General features: G+C 37.1%; 2 protein-coding genes across 2 annotated transcripts in view; both read left to right on the top strand.

Moving 5' to 3' along the window:
* Nucleotides 1-237: 237 nt before the first annotated feature.
* LOC134323469 (uncharacterized) lies at nucleotides 238-23,719 on the top strand. Its single transcript, XM_063004994.1, has 7 exons — nucleotides 238-246; nucleotides 2,869-2,964; nucleotides 11,341-11,574; nucleotides 13,579-14,410; nucleotides 14,902-15,020; nucleotides 15,100-15,225; nucleotides 23,705-23,719. Exons 1-7 carry the CDS (start codon nucleotides 238-240, stop codon nucleotides 23,717-23,719), a joined length of 1,431 nt encoding a protein of 476 aa, XP_062861064.1.
* LOC134323468 (serine/arginine repetitive matrix protein 2-like) overlaps nucleotides 2,801-25,217 on the top strand; it is a 37,822-nt gene continuing 15,405 nt past the window's right edge. Inside the window, exon 1 of the mRNA XM_063004993.1 lies at nucleotides 2,801-2,964. The gene's annotated coding sequence lies outside the window, so the exon portion shown is untranslated. The remainder of the gene's footprint in view (nucleotides 2,965-25,217) is intronic.

The raw sequence follows: 25,217 nt of genomic DNA, 5'->3' as shown, positions 1-25,217 counted from the left end.
GTAAATGACTTTTGATTCCAGTTTTCAGTTACATTTATTATTGTGTTCTGATCTTAATGTTGACACATTTTAAAGGATCCTGATTGAACATTAAATAATCTCTCTTATATCCAGCATTGATTTGGTATCAGAGCTTATTCTCTAGTAAAGTTTGATTATTTACAAACATAAATAAGTAAACGAGACTTCTTCTGGACCATGAACCAGACCTGAGCTTTTATGTTACTTGATAGCAACATGAGGACGGTGAGAACTTTCATAACGTCCAGCTTACTTACGTTTTCAGGTGGGGTCATGTGAGAATTCTTCATGGTGATGGTTTGATTGGTCTGGTCGACATGTCTAGACAACATGAGGCTTGAGAGTAGTGATGGGAATTTCGGCTCCTTTTAGAGAGCCGGTTCTTTTGGCTCGGCTCACTAAAAAGAGCCGGCTCTTTCGGCTCCCAAGTGGCTCCTTAGATTTTTTTTGTTGCTTAAATTAATTTATTACCAAATTACATGTAAAATGAATTACTAATGTAAAAAAACATTGTATCAGATGTTTATTATTTAAATTGCTTTATTTATATACTCAACATGGAACAGAGTGCTCCAACAATAAATTATAAAATACAAAAACAAAGACCCATCTCAATTAGACAAAAAGATCTGATTGTGTATATTATTTGTACATTTGCATCTAAAGTGGGACAGCATGGTGGCTAAGTGGTTGGCACTGTCGCCTCACGGCAAGAAGGTCCTGGGTTCGATCCCCAGGTGAAGAGCCCGGGTCCTTTCTGTGTGGAGTTTGCATGTTCTCCCAGTGTCCGCGTGGGTTTCCTCCGGGTGCTCCGGTTTCCTCTCACAGTCCAAAGACATGCAAGTGAGGTGAATGTTCCTGTCATGAATGTAACCAAAGTGTAAAACGTGATGTTAAAATCCTAATAAACAAAACAAAATAAACAAGCACCTAGAGTGAAACAACACAACATCAACGAAGCATCACTCACACTCAACAAAATATAAATGAAAATGTGCAAAACAAAAAGAAAATCCAGGTGAAAGGTGTGACAGTATTTGTAAGTATTTAGTGAAGATTGGCATTCAGAAAAACCAAGGAGCTCATCTCTGATGGGTTGATCCTGTTTCTCCTTTCTGTTATGATCTGCCCTGTTAAAAAAGATTCTCTCTGAGGGGACAGATACACAGTCTATGTGCCATCACATGTATAAGATGTGGGTAGACTGAACATTTGGTCGCCCAGTGAACACTTGGTTTAGTGGGTGTGAACCAGTGGCGGCTGCTGGTCTTTCAAAGAGGTGAAGCTCATTGTCGGCTTACATCATAAAATTTGTCAATTTATTTACACATAAATTTTGCCCTCTGTTCCTTTTACAAGAAAATGACCTGAAATGGGTTGCAGCAGTTTGTCTTTCGACTTCACTCGCAAAATCCGCGATGGGACTGAAGCTCCCAGTGATTAAGTGACTAATAAAGTGTATTGCTTTGGCAATACGAATGTCCCTATTTGTCATGCCGATAAAGCTTCTTTTGAGTTTGAGAAGTGACGGTGTAGCACTCAAACTAGCTGTCAATCAAAACGGGATTCAGCCTTTCCACTGATTCTCCAATCATCTTGCAGAAGCTCAGCGTCCACACCCGCCCACAGCTCCATTCACCCCCAGAGATGCTCAGCGTCCAGGGGCGGGACAAAATCGAGGCATTTATCCAATGACCGGCGAGTTTCGGAGCATAAAAAAAAAAAACCCTCAACGCCGTCCCATAGAAGTGAAGAGACGCTCAGCTTCTGCGGGCAAATGCATTGACGCTACGGGAATGTATGAGTTAAGTTAAAAAAAATCGAGTCGATTTGTGATAATTAGCTGATTCTGAATGAACTCGTCTTCAAGATAAACGTGTTCTAACGCATTTGTAGTCAATGAAATGTTAACACAACTGTACATATTTGACTATTTAATTTTGGACATTTTAGGGGAAGCTGAGCTTCCCTTGCAGTCTTAGAGAAATCGCCACTGGTCTGAACTTGTCTGTAAAAGGGGTTCCTCGTGTCCAAACTTTACTATGTCTCCTCTCACTCATTTTCCTCACCTTTCCAGCGTGTAATGTCTGGCTGTGTAAAGAACTGAGTTCTCTCTCTCTCCTGTACTCTCCTGTTCGTGTGCACGCTGTCTCTCTCTCTCTCTCTCTGTGTGTGTGTGTGTGTGTGTGTGTGTGTGTGTGTAACCCCTCCCCTCTTGCTCAGTGTAATTACACAAACGCCACCACGTATCTTGACCAATCACGTGCGGTTTTGACAGAAAAAAAAACCGGAAAAAAACGAATCGGCTCTCAGTCAGGAACCGGATCCCGTCGTTCACTTTAAAGAGCCGACTCTTAGAGCCGGATCGTTCGCGACCGACCCATCACTACTTGAGAGTCTGTGGGAGGGACAGACAGGATCAGTGGAGTGTTGTCAGGATGAAACTCAATCAAAAGTGGACCACATAATGGGTTTCCAAGGAGAAGATCTCTCAGGATGTTCCTCCAAATTAGAAGCTAACCAAAGCTATGGCAGTACTGGAATGGCAATTGGAGTGGTGTGATTATTTATAGAGGGTTGTAATTAAAAAATGATGTTATTTAGGTGTTGACCCTCTGTGCTGTTTGTTGGTTGCATTTCTAACTGTTGTTTAAAGTATTTTGCAGCACTTTAAGAGGGGAGGAGTTTTTTGGGGGGAGTTACAGGCTGAGGTCCAAGATGCTGCAAGCTCATGTGGAAAATTCCACAGATGTTTTTGATCATTACACGAAGACTTTTTCGCCCTCATCCTAACTTATTTGCATTGTGTTATGTATCAAATGTTGAATTATAAACTATTTACCACAGTATTTACCAGAGTATAACCGGATTTACAGACTTGAAGAACAGGGACAGGAGGAGATCTGTGTGAGAGCTGGATCCTCTCTGCTGCTGCTGCTGAAGGTGAGCAGTTTTTCTTTTATAAAATAAGAATGGACAATATTAAAGTAACTTTATCAGGATGTGAAACTGAACGTAAATCTCAGCAGCACCGCCGCATTTTCACTAAAAAATAAAAACACGTTTGACTTTAATCTGCTGATGTGTTTAAAAAATATTTAAACATTTTCAGCATTTAGCAGACGCTTTTATCCAAAGCGACTTACACAGTGAGTGGAACACGATGAGCAATTGAGGGTTAAGGGCCTTGCTCAGGGACCCAACAGTGGCAACTTGGTGGTGGAGGGGCTTGAACTGGCAACCTTCTGTTTACTAGTCCAGTACCTTAACCACTGAGCTATCACTGGCCCCTACAAACCTTGTTTTATAGATACTGCTTGTATTTTTTATTTTAATATATATAGTTAATAATAGATTTATCTCTGATACACACTTATTATGGATTTATTGATCTCAACTTAAATAAAAATAAAATAAGAATAAAAGCAATATCTATAAAACAAGGTTTGTAGGATGTGAGGGACATTAATATGTGTATATAAAAATAGTGTGACTTATATTATATTAAATCATATCAGAGTTTAAAAGATTTATCTCTGATACACACTTATTATGGATTTACTGATCTTAACTCAGAGTTTAATAGATTTATTTTTTATTAAAATAAAATTTAAAAAAGCAGTATCTATAAAACAAGGTTTGTAGGATGTGAGGGACATTAATATCATATCATATAATATCATTAAATCATATCAGAGTTTAATAGATTTATTTAGCTCCAATATAAAAGTATTTCATCCATCAATTCATGACAAGACTTGAATGGATTTATTTCTCTGTAATAAGTGCAGATGTTTCCTACGTTTTTATGTTAGTTTAATGACGCTCCCTAACGTGTTAGCTGAAGTTTGAGCTTGATCAGTTTCATTTAAAATTTTCTTTAAATAAATACATGTTACCTTAAAATGACCATCGAATAGTTGTTGTAGCATGTTGCCAATGTGTAAGAATTGGTAAAGTAAGTGGGTGTTAGGTGTTGTTTCAACCATTTATGTAGATCAGAATGGTGAATGTTAAATGAATGTTGAATATTACACTAACTTTATTGAAGTGGAAACGCTGCCCAGCTAGCAAAGAATGTATGGCCCAGTTCTGGGCCATATCCGGCAGGTCGTAACCTTTTGTGTCGGCCCACATCCAGCAGCCGGATCTGGCCCGGTGTCAAAATGAATGACGGTTTGATTCTGGCTCGTATACGGCTGCCCGGATCCCAGCCATGACTGGCAATAATAAGCCAGGACCTAACCATGTGCTAGCCAGAACAACCATTATTGGGCCGAATATGGCCCAGTTCTGGCCTGGAGTAGATTTTTAAAAGGCTTTCCCCAGCCATATTTAACCTTTAATGGTCACTGGGACGACTACAATTGTTCTTGCTCCTTATTAATAAGTACAACCACTACTAACAATGTATTAATAAGAAGACAAGGATTAAGAGTAACAATAATAACAATAGTAACACAATAATAGTAGTGTACACACATTAGGCTCTCAGTGTTTGTACATCTCTTGTAAGCGCTTTGAAATATTTCCTATGAAAATACTTTGTAAAATGTATATATTTTATTATAATTTAAAGCAAAATATATAGAGTATAATTAAAATAGTAACAAAAAAACAAATGTACACCAAAGCACATTAAGTATTTTTATTTATCGTAAGTTTGCCAAAAATAATGTTTTATCTTGCCATAATTGACTGCTGATCTCCGGCCTCTTGTCTCCTGACACTGGTCTGTAATTCTGGAATGAAAACAAAAACCGAATTTAACACTATTTTTCACAGATCAATGTGGATCTTATTCGTCTTATTCAAAATCTTTCAGTTCCACTTAATAATGGAAATGTTGAATAAGAAAGAAAGTTACTTTATTTTAAATATATTTACCTGGTGAATAATGGTTCATTGGTTCATTCTGGCAGCAGGAGTGGCATCACTATAAGCCATATCCAGACCAGTGCTAGAGCAGAAGAAACAGTGCCTTTAGTAGGCTGAAGAACATAAGCACAGATTTGTAAATGTGCTTAAGACATGATAACGTGCTTTTTTATGATAATATTTTACAGTGTTGTGTACAGTACTTGTGTTCAGTATCCCTAATCAATCTTGAAAATGTCTTTCAAACTGTATGTTTATAAAAGCAGCTTTTGGAACCATCTTACCAAGATCGATGTAGGCCAAAAAACAGAAGGCAGTGATGGCTTAGTTACCTTGAAAATCTGATTACTCCTTTAAAAAGTAACTTAGTTACTTTATGGATTACTTGATTTTAAAAGTAACTAAGTTAGATTACAAGTTACTTTATTAGTTATATAATGCGGAATATTTCAAAGATATTCCTTTGCAATACTTTATTATTTGGCTGCCAACTTGTGTGTACTGATGAGACTCAATTGAATCCCAGAACATGCCAGTGTGAATGCATGGAAAACACATTTTAATTTTCTTTCAAGAATATGATACAGACTGACCAACACTATTACGCTAAATCAGCATTGAAAATTGACTTTACTTTTAATAGCCTTCTACAATGCTGGAGCTTCTTAAAACGGAAGATTTTCTTTTAAATAGAAGTGTTATTTACCTGCTATCAAATTGTTTTCCAACAAAATCCGCCCAATTTGGCGGATAATCGCCCAATCTGGCAACACTGGAATGCGCAGAGCCAGCTGGCGCTTTTACTCGTAGCGCGCCACGAATACTACTAAATAGTACTACTGTACTACTGTAATGGTGTTGGTGGTTGACATTTATGTTGAGTGTATTACTGCACTGTTTTGGTGAAGAACTACTCATCTGAGGTGCGCTGCTCCTGCCTGCAGAAATGCTTCCGCAAAAAAATTGCCGGTGTTACGGAGAATTCAGTTCCCCCTGTTTCCCCTTTAACGCGCATGTGCAAAAATCATGACGTTTAAAATCATGACGTTTTTTTCAGTCGCTTCGTTGAGCATCGGTTTTTTGGAATATGTATTTATAGCGGTATGTTCTTTTCACATTTCATGTTGTATGTTAGGTAGTTTGTGATTAAACACATACTTTAAAGTATTGAATGAACTACTGTCAGAGGTTTTATTGCTCCATCCCAAGTCAGAGGTTTTCACACTGCGTTCGTCTTCAGCCTTGCTGTCAATCAACTAGAATTAACGTGTCAGATTTATTTGTAAATAAATCCTAATACAGGACATGCTCTTATTCACACACTTGTTTGTTCTTTTCGTTTTGTCACGCAAGAAAAAGTTTTGGTGCACATACAAATAAACTATATCGCACAGGACAATAGTCTGTGTTATTATTTAAGGTTACTCATCTCAGCTGCACTACCATTTACTTTCAAGAACAGTTTCATTCATGGTGATCTCTCGTTCATTTAAACTTTACAAACTGCAGCCATGTGATTTTAAAATTAACAAACAGTATGTAGAACAAGTTTAACCTATAGATCAGTCCATTACACTAGGGGGGAACACATTTACCTGGAGACCTGGGGAATATGGTTCCCCACATGTATATCACTGTGTGTGTAATGATAAAACACTACAGTGATGCTGGTGATGTATTTAACTGTTGTCATTATGTAGAACAAGTTTAACCTATGAAACAGTCCATCAAACTAACAACACAGGGGGGGAACACATTTACCTGGAGACCTGGGGAATATGGTTCCCCACATGTATATCACTGTGTGTGTAATGATAAAACACTACAGTGATGCTGGTGATGTATTTAACTGTTGTCATTATGTAGAACAAGTTTAACCTGTAGATCAGTCCATCAAACTAACAACACAGGGGGGAACACATTTACCTGGAGACCTGGGGAATATGGTTCCCCACATGTATATCACTGTGTGTGTAATGATAAAACACTACAGTGATGCTGGTGATGTATTTAACTGTTGTCATTATGTAGAACAAGTTTAACCTATGAAACAGTCCATCAAACTAACAACACAGGGGGGGAACACATTTACCTGGAGACCTGGGGAATATGGTTCCCCACATGTATATCACTGTGTGTGTAATGATAAAACACTACAGTGATGCTGGTGATGTATTTAACTGTTGTCATTATGTAGAACAAGTTTAACCTGTAGATCAGTCCATCAAACTAACAACACAGGGGGGAACACATTTACCTGGAGACCTGGGGAATATGGTTCCCCACATGTATATCACTGTGTGTGTAATGATAAAACACTACAGTGATGCTGGTGATGTATTTAACTGTTGTCATTATGTAGAACAAGTTTAACCTATGAAACAGTCCATCAAACTAACAACACAGGGGGGGGAACACATTTACCTGGAGACCTGGGGAATATGGTTCCCCACATGTATATCACTGTGTGTGTAATGATAAAACACTACAGTGATGCTGGTGATGTATTTAACTGTTGTCATTATGTAGAACAAGTTTAACCTATGAAACAGTCCATCAAACTAACAACACAGGGGGGGAACACATTTACCTGGAGACCTGGGGAATATGGTTCCCCACATGTATATCACTGTGTGTGTAATGATAAAACACTACAGTGATGCTGGTGATGTATTTAACTGTTGTCATTATGTAGAACAAGTTTAACCTATGAAACAGTCCATCAAACTAACAACACAGGGGGGGAACACATTTACCTGGAGACCTGGGGAATATGGTTCCCCACATGTATATCACTGTGTGTGTAATGATAAAACACTACAGTGATGCTGGTGATGTATTTAACTGTTGTCATTATGTAGAACAAGTTTAACCTATGAAACAGTCCATCAAACTAACAACACAGGGGGGGGAACACATTTACCTGGAGACCTGGGGAATATGGTTCCCCACATGTATATCACTGTGTGTGTAATGATAAAACACTACAGTGATGCTGGTGATGTATTTAACTGTTGTCATTATGTAGAACAAGTTTAACCTATGAAACAGTCCATCAAACTAACAACACAGGGGGGGAACACATTTACCTGGAGACCTGGGGAATATGGTTCCCCACATGTATATCACTGTGTGTGTAATGATAAAACACTACAGTGATGCTGGTGATGTATTTAACTGTTGTCATTATGTAGAACAAGTTTAACCTGTAGATCAGTCCATCAAACTAACAACACAGGGGGGAACACATTTACCTGGAGACCTGGGGAATATGGTTCCCCACATGTATATCACTGTGTGTGTAATGATAAAACACTACAGTGATGCTGGTGATGTATTTAACTGTTGTCATTATGTAGAACAAGTTTAACCTATGAAACAGTCCATCAAACTAACAACACAGGGGGGGAACACATTTACCTGGAGACCTGGGGAATATGGTTCCCCACATGTATATCACTGTGTGTGTAATGATAAAACACTACAGTGATGCTGGTGATGTATTTAACTGTTGTCATTATGTAGAACAAGTTTAACCTGTAGATCAGTCCATCAAACTAACAACACAGGGGGGAACACATTTACCTGGAGACCTGGGGAATATGGTTCCCCACATGTATATCACTGTGTGTGTAATGATAAAACACTACAGTGATGCTGGTGATGTATTTAACTGTTGTCATTATGTAGAACAAGTTTAACCTATGAAACAGTCCATCAAACTAACAACACAGGGGGGGGAACACATTTACCTGGAGACCTGGGGAATATGGTTCCCCACATGTATATCACTGTGTGTGTAATGATAAAACACTACAGTGATGCTGGTGATGTATTTAACTGTTGTCATTATGTAGAACAAGTTTAACCTATGAAACAGTCCATCAAACTAACAACACAGGGGGGGAACACATTTACCTGGAGACCTGGGGAATATGGTTCCCCACATGTATATCACTGTGTGTGTAATGATAAAACACTACAGTGATGCTGGTGATGTATTTAACTGTTGTCATTATGTAGAACAAGTTTAACCTATGAAACAGTCCATCAAACTAACAACACAGGGGGGGAACACATTTACCTGGAGACCTGGGGAATATGGTTCCCCACATGTATATCACTGTGTGTGTAATGATAAAACACTACAGTGATGCTGGTGATGTATTTAACTGTTGTCATTATGTAGAACAAGTTTAACCTATGAAACAGTCCATCAAACTAACAACACAGGGGGGGGAACACATTTACCTGGAGACCTGGGGAATATGGTTCCCCACATGTATATCACTGTGTGTGTAATGATAAAACACTACAGTGATGCTGGTGATGTATTTAACTGTTGTCATTATGTAGAACAAGTTTAACCTATGAAACAGTCCATCAAACTAACAACACAGGGGGGGAACACATTTACCTGGAGACCTGGGGAATATGGTTCCCCACATGTATATCACTGTGTGTGTAATGATAAAACACTACAGTGATGCTGGTGATGTATTTAACTGTTGTCATTATGTAGAACAAGTTTAACCTATGAAACAGTCCATCAAACTAACAACACAGGGGGGGAACACATTTACCTGGAGACCTGGGGAATATGGTTCCCCACATGTATATCACTGTGTGTGTAATGATAAAACACTACAGTGATGCTGGTGATGTATTTAACTGTTGTCATTATGTAGAACAAGTTTAACCTATGAAACAGTCCATCAAACTAACAACACAGGGGGGGGAACACATTTACCTGGAGACCTGGGGAATATGGTTCCCCACATGTATATCACTGTGTGTGTAATGATAAAACACTACAGTGATGCTGGTGATGTATTTAACTGTTGTCATTATGTAGAACAAGTTTAACCTATAGATCAGTCCATTACACTAACAACACAAGGGGGAACACATTTACCTGGAGGCCTGGGGAATATGGTTCCCTCTAATTTAGATCGCTCGTTTTGCCTGAATGTTTGCGAAGTGTTCTGAGGTAAGTTTTGCTGTTTTTCTGGCGTTGTTTGTTAAAAATATTTAAATGACATTCATTAATCATGAGTTAAATATGATTATTGCCACTCTACTGTAAATGTTTTATTATGTCATGTCAACTTTTAACTTAAATTACACGTACCATAGGTAAAACTTTTCTGAGTGCGTAGCTAACTGCTAAATAGAAATATAAACACTTTAAATGAGATTACAATTGTTCATTTTCTTTTATATGTCAGTATGGATCCGACTCAGTACCAAACATTATTAATTTACAAAATTACTGGAAAATACCCAGAGTGTCAAACAAAGGCTGAAAAGTACGTCATTCGACGACGCGCACACCAGTACGTTGTCGAGGGTAAGACTTGCTGTTTAACTTATTTGTAGTTTGTATATATCTGACAATACGTATCCGACGTATTAGAATGGAGCCCCTAAAGGCCCGTAAGGTGATATTTTCAATATTTATCTTTTCCACACAACATAATTTACTATATATTCATGTTTGTAAATAATGAAATAACACAGTCACAATACAATAAACCACAAACGTAAATATTAAATCATTTAATCTATACTGAGTTAATGTCTTTGATCAGGTTACAGTATAAAAAAAATACTGTTAAACGGCATTTAAACTACAATTGTATTATGTTCATTTTAAGTGCCTGCTGATTTTAAATTTGTTTAACTTTCTTATTATTCTGCAATATTAAAGACCAGCTAAGATACACCATAATATGCACAATAATTTATATTAAAATAGAAATAATGTGTTCACAAGATGAAAAAGTCACCTTTTAGGACTTCAGGGGCTTCATATATTAGCATATAGTCTTATTAGAGTGAAAACATTCATGTTAGGGTTGCAGATGTATGTCCAGTTTTCAGCATTAATTAAAAATATTTTACTGCTAATATAAATTGTGAATTACTGTCAAACCCAACATAATATACTTTATTATACTGTAGATGGAGTACTGTTTTATGTGCGCCATAAGGGCACAGAAAAACAGCTAAAAATAAATGTGGTCAGAGGTGCTGAAGAAGCTGACAGAATTTTTAAAGAATTTCATGCCAGCGAGACAGGTGGGCATAGTGGCAAAGAGAAGACAGCACATGCCATTTCTATCAGATATTATTGGCCTGGAATGACAATTGACATCGAAAACTGGGTGAGTTTACTGATACATTGTTACTTTTAATATTTATAACAGTGCAGGTTCCATAAACAGATATTAAGAATGAAAAAAACTTTTTTTTCTACCTATTTGCAGATTAAACAGTGCTCTGAATGCCAGGCGAGTAGACCCATCAAACTCCAGGAACAGTACACTCCAATAATAGTGTGTTTTTTCTATTATTATTATTATTATTATTATTAGTACTAGTAGCAGTGTATTTTACAAATGTGTTCCAAATAATTAATTGCCTAAATTGTTTGTGTAGGTAAATGAACCATGGGAGTTAATAGGCATGGATTTGATTGGCAAGTTGTCAATGACCTCCACTGGAAATCAATACATTTGTGTCCTCATTGACTACTTCACAAAGTGGGTAGAGGCTTATCCACTTGCCTCCAAAACAGCAGAGGAAGTTTCAATGATCATTGTTAAAACATTTTATCGTTTTGGGGCACCAAAAAGGATACTCACAGACCAAGGCAGGGAGTTTGTTAATCAGGTTTGCATTTGCATTTACTTAACAGTTCACTTTCTTCATATAGTTGTTGCTGTCATTGTACTTATCATTTTATTATGACAATAAATATATATTTTTTTCAGATCAACAAAGAAGTTTGTGAATTGTTTGGGATCAAACGCAGCCTTTGTTCACCATACCATCCACAGACTAATGGGTTAGTGGAAAGAATGAATGGCACAATACAGCGGTAAGTTTAGTATACATGGATTTTGCACATATTTTATTGCAGATTGTAGTCCATCTGTTTCTCTGCATAATTGGTTTCATAAGTTGGTCTGTCCTCCAGCCCTTTCATCTAAGGCTAGTATGTCATGTATGGTTAAGCATTATTTGGGTGGTGGAGCTCTGTACAACGGTGACACCGTGGAGCTTTTAAACAAATCTGTATCACGGTTGGGTTGAGAATAGTCCACCAAACCAAAGCTATCCAGCTAACAGATCCATTAGTCCAGGCACTGACCAGTTACTGACTATATATAACTATACATGAGCAAGGTAAACCAACAAGAATAGTGTGGTCACAAATTTTACAGTCTGCCCAATATCCCAACAACACTGCTGTGCCTGATACACTCATATCAGTTTAACAAACATTAACATGCTACAAACAGGTCAGAGTCACTGATGTCTTGTGAATGCTCCACCACCCAACAATACCTGCTCAGTGGTGGTCCTGTGGATGGGTATGAACTATGATAAAACAGCCAAACACATAAGACAGATAAAGAGACTATTGACTAGTAATTAAATATGTACAATAAACACCTGTGTTAAATGGACCTGATGAAATTGATAATTAGTGTATGTAAGTGGTATCCATGATTAATAAAGTGTTTTACAGCACTTCAATAAAGCACTGTTTTGCTTCACTTGTACATTATGTTGCAGAAAGAGCAAAGTACTACAAAACTACACCAGCAAAAAACTAGTGAGCTGTTGCCATATACCTTCAATGTAGTATTTGTGTTTCAGAACCCTTGGGAAGCTGTGCAAGGACAAACCACAAATATGGGACAGATATCTTGATGCAGTGCTGTTCAATGTCAGAACCAAAAAACAACTGACTACACAGTATTCACCATTCTACCTAATGTTTGGAAGAGAGGCACGCTACTTCTCTGAAGTACCTGAATCTTTCAGTGTAAGTTTATTCACTGTGGTAACTTTTTTCAATGATATTCATGACTGTGCAGAAGTCTTAAGTATATAGTATATATATGTTGTGTTTAGTACAAATATTGTTATAGACATTTATTTTATGAATCCTGCTTTATCGAGTCCGTACAAAAACATTTTAGATTTACAAATATTATAAATAATAATTATAATAATAATAATAGTAATGTTACAGAAAAAAATTGTATGTCAGTAAAGAAAGCAATCTACTAAATGAGATTAAAAAAAGGAAGAAGCAAGTGTGACAGTCAATACCTCCAGAAAAACTGATCATCTAATTCCTTAATAAAACTGTATCATCTTAACCTGGGACGACTATTTAACAAAAAAGCAAAGTGTAGTCACACCTAATCCAAACTTTCTTTAGTTTATTACTGTTTACTGTTTGCTCATTGTGGTGTTTTTTTTTTTTTCAAATATTAAAAACTTTTTTACTATTTATTTGCATGTGCCTAAGACTTTTGCATAGTACTGTATTTGTACCTGTATTTATAGCTGCATTCCAATTTAGGGGCTGCATCCTTTGGCGGCTGCATTTGAGGAACAGTTGCATCACAGCTGCATGACTAGGCTGTCCCATTTCAAAAAGCTTCCTACTTTTCCATGACAATGAAGGATCCAGTGGGTGGATCTTTCGCTAGTCAACATTTGCCAAGGTTCATTGCATGCCAGTGATGCAAACAAGAAATCCTATTTCTATTTGGCCTTCCTAGGATGTAGCCCCTGAATTTGGACACAGCTTATACCTTGTTTAAATATTTTTTTATATCACAGTTTGTACAAATAGAATTTACTTTTATTGCCTAGGTCAATCAAACAGTGGAAGATGTACTTCAGGCAGAGATAGTCCTGTCTGCCATACAGTTGCAGGACCAAGTATATGAGGCAGTAAAGAAAAATATGCAAGCCTCAAGGGACAAAATAAAAGCCAAAAAGCAAGCTTCCAGGGCTGCAGCTCACACTTTTGTTCCTGGGGAAAAGGTGCTGAGGAGAAACATCAGAAGTCAGCAGAGGAAAGGAGGGAAGTTAGAGAGAGATTTTCTGGGACCCTTCACAATTACCTCTTTACAAGGCAAAAGTGCTAATTTAGTAAATGCTGAAGGTGGGAAATTCACAAAAATTAGTCTGGATCACTTGATTCCAGTTGTGGAGGAAGTAGCTCGAATTCCCCACAGACTCAAAATGTTAGACTCAAAAAGTTCAGCACCTCCAGTAGAAAGCACAGCACATTTGGTCCTTAGCACAGCCCCTTCAGTCCCAAGCACAGCACCTCTGGTCCCAGATACAGACTCTCCAGGCCAAGGCACAGAATCTCTAGTTCCAGGCACAGCATCTCCAGCCCAAAGCACAGCATCTCTAGTTCCAGGCACAGATTTTCCAGTCCAAAGCACAGCATCTCCAGTCCCAGGCACAGAATCTCTAGTTCCAGGCACAGATTTTCCAGTCCAAAGCACAGCATCTCCAGTCCCAGGCACAGCATCTCCAGTCCCAGGCACAGAACCTCCAGTCCAAGAATCTCCCGTCCCAGACACAGAATCTCCCATCCCAGACACAGAATCTCCAGTCCCAGGCACAGCACCACTGGTCCCAAGCACAGCCAGTGCTCAATCTATCACATGTTACAGTGATCTTGAGAATAGTAAGTTGATTTATAAAAATAGTACTAATGTTAATAAAGTACTGCATAAAAAAATATCATTTTTAATGACCTTTTGTCACAAAGGGGCAGTCGTAGGCTTGTGTTTAAGGAACCAACCTTGCGACCGGAAGGTCCGCGGTTCGATTCCCGGTGCCGCCAAGTCATGATACGGCTGAAGTGCCCTTGGGCAAGGCACCTAACCCCGCTCCCCGGGCGCTGTGGAGGCTGCTCACCGCTCCGGGCATGTGTGCCCACTTCACTAGTGTGTGTGTGTGTGTGTGTGTGTGTGTGTGTGTTTCACTGCATGGATGGGTTACATGCGGAGGACCAATTCTTCTGTGTGCAAGCAGAATAGCAAATAGATCACTTTCATACTGTGTATTTAAAATACTTTCTTTGCTGAGAAATGTAGCTAACTTATGTACATTTTCCAGTTCTGAACAAAAAAATCTTGGGATTAATGTTATTTATCTCTTTCATAACTTTGGCAGTCATCAGTGCAGTTTGGTCTGGTAGAAGTGATTGTGTCCTGATGGCCAAAATTGGACCATATAAAATCTTTGAGACGGACATAGCACACCTTGGACCTGGCAGAGAATTGGAGAGCGAGGTACAATATTCTTTCAGTCTATAAAATATCATATAAAAAAAAATAAAAAAAATGTTTATTCTGTTTGATTTTTCGAAAGGTTATTAATTCATACATTTTTACACTGGTGAGGAAGCATAACCAGGAGCACGAGGGCAAGGCTTACATGATTGACACCTTTGCAATGACCAAAATATGGCAAGGGTCATATCAAATGCTAAAAAAGGTATGGTAATTTCAAACTGAGTCTATGTAGGTTTTTATAAAACATTTTCCTAATCTAATTTCAAATGTGTTTATTGAGCTATATTGCTTGTATTCTTTATTGCTTTTATTAATCTGTTTTTTTATTATTCAACTTCAGTGTGATCCAAGCCAATATAAGGTTCTTTTGGGTGTCATAAATGAACATAATCACTGGACTATTGCTGTGAGTATCCATAAATACACCTCACATTAATAGTAACTGGGAAACAAACCTGATTAAATCTGTAACAAATGGATTTCTGAAAGTCTAAGTACACTGCTGTCAGGGTACCCACTAACCCAGCATCTGCTGCATCACACCTCCCTCACTCCTATTCCCCAGTCTAATGATTTCACCTGCCTTCCTTTCTGTAGGCCTTAGCCACTTCCTCCTGCATCAGATTCACATATTCTCACCTCTTTTTATTTCTTCTATTCTTCTGTCGGTTTTTGTTTGTTTACTCTCTGCACCCTCTTAGTAGCTTCCTGTGCTACCATCCAGCATTCCTGCCTCTCAGATGTCCCATTTTGTAGGAGGCTTGTATTTGCACTCTCACCCGTTTCTTCTTTCAAACTTTTCTGAGTCCCTGTTTTTTCTAATAACGTCCTTTGCTGCACCTTACCTGCATTCGTCTCCATTCCAGCAAATCAACTGCAGTTCTTTAAGCAAGGACGGAAAAAGGTGCAGGTAAAACTTGTTAAACACAATTATGACTCAAGATTCTTTCTTAAGACCATTTCTAGCTCTACTTAGACCCACTATGCACCTCTTTGAAAATTTGTGTTTACACTTCTTTTTTGCATATTAGTAAAGAAAGCAATGTAACAGACCACCCTTTAGGCAAAAAATATATTATAATTGCCTACAAAAAAAGGAGCCAGTCAGAGCACCCAGAAGAACTGTGGCAGATTCCCCCAGATGCTCATTAAAAGATTTGACACACCAATGAGTAAAACATCTTTTTATAAACACTGCCAAAGAAGCATGTTTTGGTATGCACAAACTAATGTACACGTTGTGAATTGTTCGTTTTTAGGCCATTTATCCATCTAAAAAGAAAACATTGTTTTTGGATCCCCTGGGAGAGTCCCAAAAAAAAGTAAACAAGTGCCTGGAAACCACAAGGTAACGAATTGTAAGCAGCACTTTTAGTATGTTGGCTGTGGGAATAATTGAAATCTTACATAAATCAGTGTTTTTATAGAGCCTTTATGAGGAATAGAGGATGCAAAGTTTCAAGGTGGACGTGTGACACTGTTCCTCACCCAATGCAACGTGATGGCACATCTTGTGGTGTTTTTGTATGCAAGGTAAGCATAACTTAAATCATTTGGCTGTAATAAACGTATAACGCTATTATAATTTTAAACACTTTTAAGTTTGCAGAACAAATCCTGACAGAACAGCCTATCAGCTTCTCAAATGCAGAAAAGGCAGTTAACCTCTTTAGGAAAAAAATTGCAGTGACCTTAATACAGGAATCAGGTAAATGCTGCTGATGGAACTGTTACAGTTATGAAATGGTTATGAAGTTCATTTTTCATTTGATCAGTGCATTACATATTGACAAAAAATGAAAAATGTTGTTCTGTATGTTTAAGCAGACTGTATTTTATATTACTATTAATTAATTAACGAGAGTATGGGCATCTAATGCCAAAATTTGGTAATTCCAATTAGTCTTTTGACTTATTTGTGACTCTTATTAGTTATAAAAATGACAATTATTTAAGATAGATTTAAAAACAATTATGTTATTATGGATGCTATTGACAGTTGTAAAATGTATATACTCTAAAATGGATCCAGTCTGGAGCTGATTTATAGTCTATACAATTTTGTAGAAGATTTGAGTGATCTTTGTCGATTCTGTGGGGAAGACATCAACCTAAGTGATCCAGGGCTGACACCTGCATGGGTAATGAGACATTTCTGTTTTAAAGGTTTAAAAAAAAAGTTTAAGAACAAAAAAGAAATAGTAATAATGCCTTAATTTTATTGCCTTTTTCATTGCACTATGCTTGTACACTACAAGTAATTGACTTGTAATTGAGAAGTCTAATGTAACCATAAAACTATTTTGTGACATTTTATTTATCAATTGAAGGACTGTGTCATTATTTAGATTGCCTGTGATGGATGTGACAGATGGTACCACCAGTCATGTGTTGGCAACCCACCAGTAGATGAAGATTTTTACTGTCCTGCATGCACTGAAGATTAGACCAAGGTTAACTGGGACATTATTTATAAAAAGTTTGCTTGTTGCTGTATTTTATTTTATGTTGCTCTTTTAGTATATTTAAAAAGTAGATAGTAAATTAATTATTCATTTCTGTTTAGTAACTGCTTTATCCTGGTCATGGCCGTGGTGGATTCAGAACTGTTCCTGGGGAAATTGGACGTACGGCAGGAGTGCACTGTGGATGGGATGCTAGTCATTCCCAGGGCACCATCCACAAATAAATTTGCACATTTCAGATTTTATTTAATTTAGATTTTAAAGAATTATTTTTATTGAGTTATAAATATGTTATTTTTTCAAGTATTTCAGTTTTACTTTGCAGTGAGGTGGATTTCTTTATTATATATTTGAATAATTGTAATATATGCATAATTTAGTTAACACTAATTTCTAATACAAATATTTTGTTCTTAAAATGTGTGTGCCTGTAGTTTGCAATAAAAAAAGAATAATCACACAGTGATATACATGTGGGGAACCATATTCCCCAGGTCTCCAGGTAAATCTGTTCCCCCCTGTGTTGTTAGTATAATGGACTGATCTATAGGTTAAACTTGTTCTACATACTGACAACACGTAAATACATCACCAGCATCACTGTAGTGTTTTATAATTACACCCACAGTGATATACATGTGGGGAACCATTTTTTCCAGGTCTCCAGGTAAATGTGTTCCCCCCTGTGTTGTTAGTATAATGGACTGATCTATAGGTTAAACTTGTTCTACATAATAACAACAGTTAAATACATCACCAGCATCACTGTAGTGTTTTATAAATACACACACAGTGATATACATGTGGGGAACCATATTCCCCAGGTCTCCAGGTAAATGTGTTCCCCCCTGTGTTTTAGTGTAATGGACTGATCTATAGGTTAAACTTGTTCTACATAATGACAACAGTTAAATACATCACCAGCATCACTGTAGTGTTTTATAATTACACCCACAGTGATATACATGTGGGGAACCATATTCCCCAGGTCTCCAGGTAAATCTGTTCCCCCCTGTGTTGTTAGTATAATGGACTGATCTATAGGTTAAACTTGTTCTACATACTGACAACACGTAAATACATCACCAGCATCACTGTAGTGTTTTATAATTACACCCACAGTGATATACATGTGGGGAACCATATTCCCCAGGTCTCCAGGTAAATGTGTTCCCCCCCTGTGTTGTTAGTTTGATGGACTGTTTCATAGGTTAAACTTGTTCTACATAATGACAACAGTTAAATACATCACCAGCATCACTGTAGTGTTTTATAAATACACACACAGTGATATACATGTGGGGAACCATATTCCCCAGGTCTCCAGGTAAATGTGTTCCCCCCTGTGTTTTAGTGTAATGGACTGATCTATAGGTTAAACTTGTTCTACATAATGACAACAGTTAAATACATCACCAGCATCACTGTAGTGTTTTATCATTACACACACAGTGATATACATGTGGGGAACCATATTCCCCAGGTCTCCAGGTAAATCTGTTCCCCCCTGTGTTGTTAGTATAATGGACTGATCTATAGGTTAAACTTGTTCTACATACTGACAACACGTAAATACTTCACCAGCATCACTGTAGTGTTTTATAATTACACCCACAGTGATATACATGTGGGGAACCATTTTTTCCAGGTCTCCAGGTAAATGTGTTCCCCCCTGTGTTGTTAGTATAATGGACTGATCTATAGGTTAAACTTGTTCTACATACTGTTTGTTAATTTTAAAATCACATGGATGCAGTTTGTGAAGTTTAAATGAACGAGAGATCACCATGAATGAAACTGTTCTTGAAAGTAAATGGTAGTGCAGCTGAGATGAGTAACCTTAAATAATAACAGACTACTTATTGTCCTGTACCATATAGTTTATTTGTATGTGCACCAAAACTTTATCTTGTGTGACAAAACGAGAAGAAACAAACTAGTGTGTGAATAAGAGCATGTCCTGTATTAGGATTTATTTACAAATAAATCTGACACGTTAATTCTAGTTGATTGACAGCAAGGCTGAAGACGAACGCAGTGTGAAAACCTCTGACTTGCGGTGGAGCAATAAAACCTCTGACAGTAGTTCATTCAATACTTTAAAGTATGTATTTAATCACAAACTACCTAACATACAACATGAAATGTGAAAAGAACATACCGCTATAAATACATATTCCAAAAAACCGATGCTCAACGAAGCGACTGAAAAAAACGTCATGATTTTAAACGTCATGATTTTTGCACATGCGCGTTAAAGGGGAAACAGGGGGAACTGAATTCTCCGTAACACCGGCAAAGCGGTGGTGGGGGGGGCCAGAGGGGTGGCCGAAGATTACTTTATGGTGGCCATGGCAACTACTGGCCCCCCCCTGGCTCCGCCCTGCCAAGAAGAAAGCAAAAATATATTTTCACTAAGGAAAATGACAAAAATAGTAACGCACAGTAACTTGGATAAGTAACTTTAATCTGATTACTGGATTGGAAATAGTAACGCGTTAGATTACTCGTTACTGAAAAATGTGGTCAGATTAGAGTAACGCGTTACTAAGTAACGCGTTACAGACCATCAGTGACAGAAGGTGGCTGAGTGAGCTGGACAAAAAGTCACTGCAGAAATATAAACACTTAATTAGTTCAATCATTCAATCAAGGAAATCCATAAAGACTTGTAAATATGTGCTTTAGGCGTGATACTGTGCTTTGTCCTTGTAAACATGTTTTCAGGATTAATTTATGACAGCCAAAGACAAAACCACACACGCCCTTACTCAAAGAAGATGGACCACATCTCCATACAGCTGTAGGCAAAAGTAACTAAACGTAATCGTTTTAAAATATTATGTTTGTAATATAACTTGGCTATATTGTTAGATGGTTTATATCATATTCATAATGTCAGTGTAAGTTTCCTTTAGATGTATGTTTTAAATTATTTTTGATATAGCCTTTTGCTGCCATATTTATGTGTAGCTGGCTAGATTAATTTAACCAAGCTAGCATTTTGGCTAACGTTAAAACATAGCTATGCTAAATTTATTAATGATCAAAAATACAAAATAATTTGATTATATCTATTGTTCTGTTACTACAATATATGAACATTTTTTATATAATGTTTTATTAAGTTTTAGCCCTAAAGAGCAGCAGTTAATGTTACCAGATTTTTATATTTAAACTGAACTAAATGCACGAGGCTCCTCATGCTTGTGTTCAGTGGAGCTTTCGTATGGAAGTAGTGAAGTGATTCTGTCTGACACCACCATGTATTAATGTTAAGGTCATAGTTAAAATCACTTGTCAGTTATCATTCTTATAAACAGTTATCATTGTACGTACATCTGGTTCAAGTCAAACAAGCTTATCAAGCGACTGTAAAATCATTTTACACATACTTTAACAACTATTAAATTGGATTAAAAAAGTTGAGAATACTGACTTTTCTTTGTTTCAGAGACATTTACTGTATGTCTAATAGTTTACATCTCTACATAAAATAATAGTAAATATAAAATATAATTATTTTTTTACAGTTCACATCATTGCCCCTTCCAGCAGCTGTGTGATGCACTGCAGTCAGCATGGCTCCAGATACTTGTACCAGGACCTGATTGAGTCACTCCCAGTTCGTCTAGCTGCTGTCTGTGCCACACAGTTCACATAATAATGTGACTCGACTGTGTATAGCCTATATTTTAATTAAGAAATTAATAGTTTAAAAATAAGTTGTTTTTTTCCCTTTGCACCCGTCCAGATTGTTTTTTTTTATTTACTTAACTTTTTACTGACTTTTGCAGTTTAGTGTAGGTACAGGGTAAATATGCCTAATAAATTGGGTTTAATTATTCATAATAATTTTTATTTTGCTCACATTAAACTTCTGATGTAAAAATATATAGAAAATGCATGTCCGATAATAAAATAACTCACTTGTGGGTTAGCTTTCCAAAATCTGCACAACTGCTGAATCACAAAATTAGGGTTTCAATCATTTTATGTTTGCATGGTTTTTATTTGGATCATAAGTAGGAACATGGATTGAAGGAAAAAATTCAAATTCATAAAAATTCTGGAAAAACTGAAAAATAAGGTGCATGTAGATGCTCATGTCAGTTTATCAAAAAAGCTAGCAGTCAGCCAAGAGTTACGAACAGGAAGCTATAAGAGTCACTTTACAATCAACTTTTTATGAGACTGAACATTCTGTAACAAACGCTCTATAACTACAATTTAAATAAAACACACTGATTAAGAAATGATCTACACAAGAGCAGGTTTAAAGACAATCACTGGATCATGTAAAAATAATAAATGCGTTTGTAGTTTGTTTTCATAGGAGATTTTTCATTCCCTCTTTACTGTTATTAGAGCTTGGGAGTGGTACTGAGAAATCGCTCAGTGGGAGACTCGGATGTGAAAACACATCGTTCTGCTGTTACTAACCCTAACCCTCAATGAGCAGCAGCAAAGTTTCTTCAGTGTGACACAAAAATAAATCACTGCATTTGACTCACATGTGGGTGTGTTCGAAAACCTGGTGAGCTGCCTTGTTGTCTTACTGCCTACACAGGCGGCTGCCTCAGTAGAGAGCAGGCACATGCACAGACATTTTTGGGGGCAAGTGCTCAAGCCAAAAAAAAGGGGGCACCCATCGCCAAAATTATTAATAAAAAAAAAACACAGTAGAATATTTAACTTATATATTTTTGTTAACACAATCAATACACATCTAATCAAATAACTCAAATTATCAAATTGCATAAATAAATGAAAAACACGGCCATATTAATAACCAAACATCTGATACATCTCCCTCACTTGCTTTACTGGTAGATTTGCCTAATCCAGGATAAAAGAGAGCTGCTACCCTGAGCTGCTTGCTGAAGTTCCTTTTCTTTCTGTTTTTGTAACCTTTCTGTTCTTGGCATTATGCGGCAAAATTTGGAAATGAGATAAATCAATGTTGTGCATAATAATTAAGAGCGACTTACTGAATCTCCATAAAGGGTATACTATGGTCACATCAATGTCAAAACTAGAGGGCGCAACTTTGAACATTTCGCGTGTGTAAATATCCCTCTCGCGAGTGCAAATGTGAAACTCGCGAGCACAAAAAGAGGAATTGCGTGCGCACTGATCATAAAATCACTCTTAAACTGTCTTTTTCACTCTCGAATGTTGTTTTTCTGCTCGATTTCATTGTTGTGCGCGCGCGCGAAAGCAAATTACGCTCGGCTGCTCTTTCTGCGTGAGAGAAGATTTTGCGCTCGAGTTTTCAAAGGGGCGGTTTTGACAGTTTGGGGGCGGAGTCAGGGCCGGCTCTTTTACACTTGTTGTCTTCAAGATTAACCTCGTCTGACGGTGAACGATTTTAAATGTACAACACCAGCTACATTGACAAATATGAAGGTAAGTACGTTTGCAAGCATTTCCTTATAACCATGCAGGTAGGCTAGTTGTAAACTGGTTGTTTTGCTAGACTAGACAAACACTACATCTAGCTTGACAGACCAGTATTGAGATTTATGTTTTAGTTAGCTTTGAAGCATACCATTACAATTTCATTTTGATGCATCTTCTCCTTGCACAGTGTCAGGTATATATATATATAATGTATGTGTGTGTGTTCAATTCCCAGGTGGAGTGGTCTGGGTTCTTTCTGTGTAGAGTTTGCATGTTCTCCCTGTATCCATGTGGGTTTCCTCCGGGTGCTCCTCCGTGTTTCCTCCCACAGTCCAGAAGTGTGTAAGTGAGGTGAATTGGAGACACTAAATTGTCCATGACTGTTTGATATTAATTATTTATTATATTAATATAATTTGTATTAATTAATTAATTGATAATTAATTGATATTGATGAATTGAACTGATGGATCTTGTGTAATGTGTAACTACCGTTTCTGTCATGAATGTAACCAAAGTGAAAACATGACTTTAAATTCCTAATAAAACATAAAACAAACTTAACATATCTGACTGAATATATTACCAATTTACCCTCAATCTTTTCATTAAGTGTAAAAAGTTTTGTTTGCCAATATATTAATGAGTTACCTTTTATTTATTATCAAATGTTATATGTCAGACCTTTAAATTTTCATGTCATTGAATTAATTTGATGTTACAGTATTAACATGTCTTTCTCCAAAAAAATTTTTTGTAGTAAATGTGAGGATAAACTTAGATTTTTTTTTATTTTTATGTTTCTTACGGCAGGTTATCAAGACATAATCATTACAGAATTTATCAGTGTCAAGCTGGCAGCAATAGGGTATCAAATATATATGCTGTTCAATTCAAAACCTTGTATCATGTTACAAAAGAGAAAAAAAATGACTTTCATTTAAAGTTAAATGTAAAAAGATTTTATTTCAAGTCTTTAACACCATTCAAGTGGTCTATTCATCATGAAATGAATGCTAAACAACTGCCAGATTCACAAAACATGAGAAACGGCAAAGGTGGAGATAAACTGTTTTACACACTCAATATGGACAAGTATTGAAACACCAGCTCATTTATTGTTTCTTCTGATATCGATCCATCCATCCATCTATCACTGATCAGCCATAACATTAAAACCACCTCCTTGTTTCTACACTCACTGTCCATTTTATCAGCTCCACTTACCATATAGAAGCTCTTTGTAGTTCTACAATTACTGCCTGTAATCTGTTTCTTTGCATGCATTGTTAGCCCCCCTTTCACCCTGTTCTTAATAATCAGGACCACCACAGAGCAGGTATTATTTAGGTGGTGGATCATTCTCAGCACTGCAGTGACACTGACATGGTGGTGGTGTGTTAGTGTGTGTTGTGCTGGTATGAGTAAATAAGACGATAAATACAGCGCCCGGTGGGCAGCGTCCTGTGACCACTGATGAAGGTCTAGAAGATGACCGACTCAAACAGCAGCAATAGATGAGCGAAGGTGGACCAACTAGGTAGGAGTGTCTAATAAAGTGGACAGTAAGTGGACATGATATTAAAAAACTCCAGCAGCGCTGCTGTATCTGATCCACTCATACCAGCACAACACACACTAACACACCACCACCATGTCAGTGTCACTGCAGTGCTGAGAATCATCCATCACCTAAATAATACCTGCTCTGTGGTGGTCCTGATTATTAAGAACAGAAATGAGGCTAACACAGTATAGAGAGAAACAGATGAACTACAGTCTGTAATTGTAGAACTGATAAAATAATCAAAGAGTGTAGATATAAAAGATGTTTACATAATAAAGAAGCTTTTGTTGGTTTTTATGCTTTTGTTTAACACAGAAATAGAGTATAAACTATAATATATATTTACAATATTTAAATGTACACGTTCTTTAAAAAAATTGCAGATAAAGGCGAGTGTTTAGCTTCATGCCTTGTCAAGTGGTCCAATCCGATAGTTCACATGCAGGCAAAACACAGTAAACAGAAATGGACATAGCGATCACCGTGTCGAACAACTTATGCTCTTTTACCCGTCGAATGCAGCGTTCAACATGAACCCTGAGAATGTTCCGATCCACCTCGATCTTGTGTTTGAAAACATTGACATTGATGTGACGCCATAGTATACATCATTTTACTGTTTTCTGACAGAGTTGAAACATTACACTAATAATATAACATTACTAGTATCAATTTACCTCACCAGACTGTCATGTAGCTCAACTTAAGACCTACCTCTGATTCCAAATCAGAAACCCACTTTGGGTAGTTAATGTTAAC

This window comes from Trichomycterus rosablanca, chromosome 11 (assembly GCF_030014385.1).
Source record: "Trichomycterus rosablanca isolate fTriRos1 chromosome 11, fTriRos1.hap1, whole genome shotgun sequence".
NCBI lineage: Eukaryota > Metazoa > Chordata > Actinopteri > Siluriformes > Trichomycteridae > Trichomycterus > Trichomycterus rosablanca.
Note: the sequence above shows the minus strand (reverse complement) of the source record. Positions and strands in the feature narration are given on the sequence as shown.